General features: G+C 58.9%; 2 protein-coding genes across 2 annotated transcripts; both read right to left on the bottom strand.

Moving 5' to 3' along the window:
• Nucleotides 1-304: 304 nt before the first annotated feature.
• LOC123448296 (cytosolic sulfotransferase 5-like) lies at nucleotides 305-1487 on the bottom strand. The gene has a single exon (XM_045125144.1). The coding sequence runs from the start codon at nucleotides 1457-1459 to the stop codon at nucleotides 407-409; it is 1053 nt and encodes a 350-aa protein (XP_044981079.1). The 5' UTR covers nucleotides 1460-1487; the 3' UTR covers nucleotides 305-406.
• Nucleotides 1488-1586: 99 nt separating this feature from the next.
• On the bottom strand, nucleotides 1587-2769 carry LOC123448307 (cytosolic sulfotransferase 17-like). Its single transcript, XM_045125155.1, has one exon. The coding sequence runs from the start codon at nucleotides 2698-2700 to the stop codon at nucleotides 1684-1686; it is 1017 nt and encodes a 338-aa protein (XP_044981090.1). The 5' UTR covers nucleotides 2701-2769; the 3' UTR covers nucleotides 1587-1683.
• Between the last annotated feature and the right edge of the window lie 1513 nt (nucleotides 2770-4282).

The raw sequence follows: 4282 nt of genomic DNA, 5'->3' as shown, positions 1-4282 counted from the left end.
GGTCCAACTTCTTGTTTTTTATGAAGCTCTTTAGGAGGTACTCCATAAAATTATAGAAGCTGGAGTTGGAGTGAAATTACCCACCACTGCCACCCATAAGTAGATACCCCTTCGTTTCTCCCCTCTCATTCAATCAAATAGATCATTTCCATCAAATTTTCTATTCGTGAAGCTAGAGCTGGATAAAAGCCAAATGTTCTTTTTGAAAGAGATACAACTTTCGTATGAAACTGTTTTAAAGTGAATTTGATGGAGCGGAGCTGCTTTTGATAAAGCAGAAAGGTCTCAAACAAGGCCTTAGTAGACTCGTTGGTAAGTGTATGATTACCCAGAAAAATAGCCAGTACGCTTGCTTCCGCTGCATCGACTTGCATGCCCTGTCAGCCGTCCAGCGCGATCAGCTCCATCAGGCGGACTCGGCGGTAGCGCCAAAGGCGAACCCCGACCCTTGCAGGGCATCCTCAACAATCTTGTCCAGGCGCGCCGCCATCGCCGGTGTCATGTGGTTGCTCCAGTCCCCGACCACCCCCTTCCGGAAGAAAGCCTCATTCTTCACGTAGTTTTGCGTGCCATTCTTATTCACCTCCATGTTCTTAAGAGTGTCCATGCTGCACAGCTCCACGACGTCCTCCGCGACCCCCGCCGCCTCTTCCTCGCCGGAGAACGCGCACCCCATGAACTCCGCCAGCTTCCTCACGCTGCCCGCCGGGTCCCGGAGCATCTCCTCGTACCGGAGGAAGAGCACCTTCTCTGGCTGCCTCCTGCTCGCCTCCCAGTAGCCGAGGACATGGTGCCATTGCGGGCCGCAGGTGCATCGGCCGTCGCAGAAGAGCTCGAACATCTCATCGATGGGGTATGGCTTGGGCGGGTTGTCGTCAACCGCCGCGAACGCCAATTTCTTCTTGGTGAATAGCCACTTGGAGACGAGCGCGTCCTTGGGGTCACGGCAGATGTACACGATCTTGCACCCGGTGCCCTCGGCCGCCGTGACACTCTTCGGCAGATGGGTGTAAGGCAGGTGGGTGGCGAGCAGGCGCGGCGAAGGCAGCCCCGCGAGCACGTCGCCGCCGCTGTCCTCCGGCGACAATGACGCGAAGGCCTCCTCGAGGAACTCGACGCAGTCGTGAGGGTTACGGCGGCGGAGCGGATGGTCGAGGCTGAGTGTCGGGTTGTCGGTGCGGTGGAGCGTGGCGAAGGCGAGCGCCTTGAGCCAGGTGGTGCCGGACTTGGGGAAGCTGGCGAGGAGGACGTCGGACGTCCTTGCCTCGAATCGCGCGCGGGCGGCCGCGACGGCCGGGAGGAACGGCTCGGAGAACCAGAAGCCGCCGTGCTGCCTGAGCGGGTACGGCGGGCACCGCGTCTCGAGCGGGAGCGAGGAGATCGCCAGCTCGGTCATGTCGTCGTCTCCCGACGCGGCCATTGATTCCTGCATTTGGTACCTCTCTCTGGCATTGTACATCGGCCGGCTGCCTCACGTTATGTTTTATAGATAGCTGACCACGCGATTCCCAGCTTCAAAAATTAGTTTACAGATTTGCACGAAGGTTTGAATTCCAGTAACGGCTCGATAGTGTTTAACGGCATGATTCCTCAATTATGCCGTCGTTATTTTACTTGAGCTTTGGCAGAGAGTCACTCTGTTGTCTGCCACACCTACTATAGAGATTCCTTAATTATGCCGTGCTAGTTTCTGACCATGGATCGTCCGTCGGCCACCGCGCCGAACGTGAACCCCGACCCTTGCAGCGCGTCCTCGACGATCTTGTCCAGCCGCGCGGCCATCGCCGGCTTCATGTGGTTGCTCCAGTCCCCGGCAACCCCCTTCCGGAAGTAGTCCTCGTTCTTGGCGTACTTTTGCGTGCCGTTCTTGTTCACCTCCATGTTTCTGAGAGCATCGATGCTGCACAGCTCCACGATGTCCTTCCCAACACCCGCCGCCTCCTCGTCCTCGGAGAACGCGCACCCCATGAACTCCGCCAGCTTCCTCACCTTGCCGACCGGGTCCAGTAGCATCTCCTCGTACCGGAGGAAGAGCACCTTCTCCGGCCGCCTCCGGCTCGCCTCCCAGTAGCCCGAGACGTGGGCCCACTGCGGGCCGCCGGGGAAGCGGCCGTCGCAGAAGAGCTCGAACGCGTCCTCGATCGTGAACGCGTCCCGGGGGCTGCCGTCCTCGTCGGCGGCAGCCATCTTCTTGGCGAATACCCACATGGAGACGAGCGCGTCCTTGGGGTCGCGGCAGACGTACACGAGCTTGCATCCGGCGCCCTCCGCGGTCACGCGCTCCGGCAGGAGGGAGTAGGGGATGTGGGTGGCGATGACGCGCGGCGAAGGGTGCGCCGCGAGCACGTCTCCGCCCTTGATGGCCGGCGGGGAGAGCGCGAAGAGCCCCTCCAAGAACTCGACGCAGTCGTGAGGGTTACGGCGGCGGAGCGGATGGTCGAGGCTGTGTGTCGGGTGGTCGGCGCGGTGGAGCGTGGCGAAGGCGAGCGCCTTGAGCCAGGTGGTGCCGGACTTGGGGAAGCTGGCGAGGAAGACGTCGGACGGCCTCGGCCCGAACCCCGCGCGCGCGGCCACGACTCCCGGCAGGATCGGCTCGGGCCACCAGAAGCCACCGTACTGCCTTAGCGACGACGGTGGGCACCGCGTCTCCAGAGGGAGCTCGGCCATGTCGACGTCGTCGGCGTCGGGAGATGCTGCCATTGGTCGCGCCGTGCCGTGCCGTGCCGTGCCCACCGCGTGCTCCAGAGGCCGAGTAATCAAGTACGGTAGTAGCAGGATTATCGGTGGTAGCAGTGTGCTCCTTGAAAGAGCCGTCGCTCTGGGTGGTTTAACATTCCTGAAGAGTATGATTGAGCAGAGGACCACAAGTCCACAACGATGCGATCCAGACGCCAAATGACAGAACCCATGTGGCCTGTGCCTGTGTGTGTGTGCCTGTGTGATGCACGTTGGGCCTCAATGCGACGGGGTCTTTTTTTTTTAAAACTTTCGATCTATTCATTTTTAATCATGACAGTACATCGGACATTAGGAATAATAAAAATTACATCTAGATCCGTAGACGACCTAACGACGACTACAAACATTGGAGCGAGCCGAAGACGCGCCGTCATCATCACCCCTCCAGCGTCGGTGTCGGGCATAACTTGTTGTAGTACATTACTAGAAAACAGTTTTTTGTCATCTGCTGCTTCTTTGCCGTCTGCTGACTGTTGACAAAGACCCTCTTTGCCATCAGCTACCAGAAACCAGACGGCAAAGAGAAGGCTGATGGCAAAGAGGGTCTTTGCCATCTGCTGCTTCTTTGCCGTCTGCTGGCTCACGACAAACACCACTCAGGCTGACGGCAAAGATCTGGGCTCACGGCAAACTTAACTTAGGCAGACGGCAAAGCACTCGGCTGGCCCACCCCGCACCCTCTCTCTCCCCCCTAACGACCTCTCTCTTTGCCGTCCGCTTTTCTCCTCTGTGCCGTCGGGAGGCGGACGACAAAGAGGGTGCGCCCCTAACGGCCGTTAGCCCCACCCCCACGCGCCTCCCTCTCACCCCTAACGGCCATCCCACACCCCTCTCTCTCACCCCCGACACCACCACCGCCACCACGCCCTCCTCCGGCCTCCATGTGCCGCCGCCCCTCCTCCTCCGGCCTCCCTGCGCCGCCGCCCCTCCTCCTCCGGCCTCCCTGCACCCCCTCCTACTCCGGCCTCCCTGCGCCCCCTCCTCCTCCCTCCTCCGGCCTCCGGCCTCCCTGCGCCGCCGCCCCTCCTCCTCCGGCCTCCCTGCGCCCCCTCCTCCCTACGCCCCCTCCTCCTCCACCACCGCCGTTGGAGCTCGCCCCTTCTCCACCACCACCCCCTCCGCCACCACCGCCGTCTCCTCCATCGCCGCACCCTCCTCCTCCCCGGCCACCCCCCTCCGGTGAGTCCTTTTTTTTTCTTTTTTTTGCTAATTTGCAGATTTAGTTTAGTTTTGTTAATTAGTGGTAGCTAGATTATTGTTAGTAGTTTTAGTGGTAGATTTAGTTAGGTTAGTAGTTTTAGTTAGGTTAGTTAGTTAGCTTGGTTAGTTAGGTGGAGGAGGAGAAGAGGAGAAGAGGAGGAGGAGGACGACGAGAAGAGGAGAAGAAGAAGAGGAGTAGGAGGAGGAGGAGGAGGAGGAGGAGGAGAAGAAGAAGAAGAAGAAGAAGAAGAAGAAGAAGAAGAAGAAGAAGAAGAAGAAGAAGAAGAAGAAGAAGAAGAAGAAGAAGAAGAAGAAGAAGAAGAAGAAGAAGAAGAAGAAGAAG

This window comes from Hordeum vulgare, chromosome 1H, assembly GCF_904849725.1.
Source record: "Hordeum vulgare subsp. vulgare chromosome 1H, MorexV3_pseudomolecules_assembly, whole genome shotgun sequence".
Lineage (NCBI taxonomy): Eukaryota > Viridiplantae > Streptophyta > Magnoliopsida > Poales > Poaceae > Hordeum > Hordeum vulgare.
This window is presented reverse-complemented; position numbering and strand designations above follow the sequence as displayed.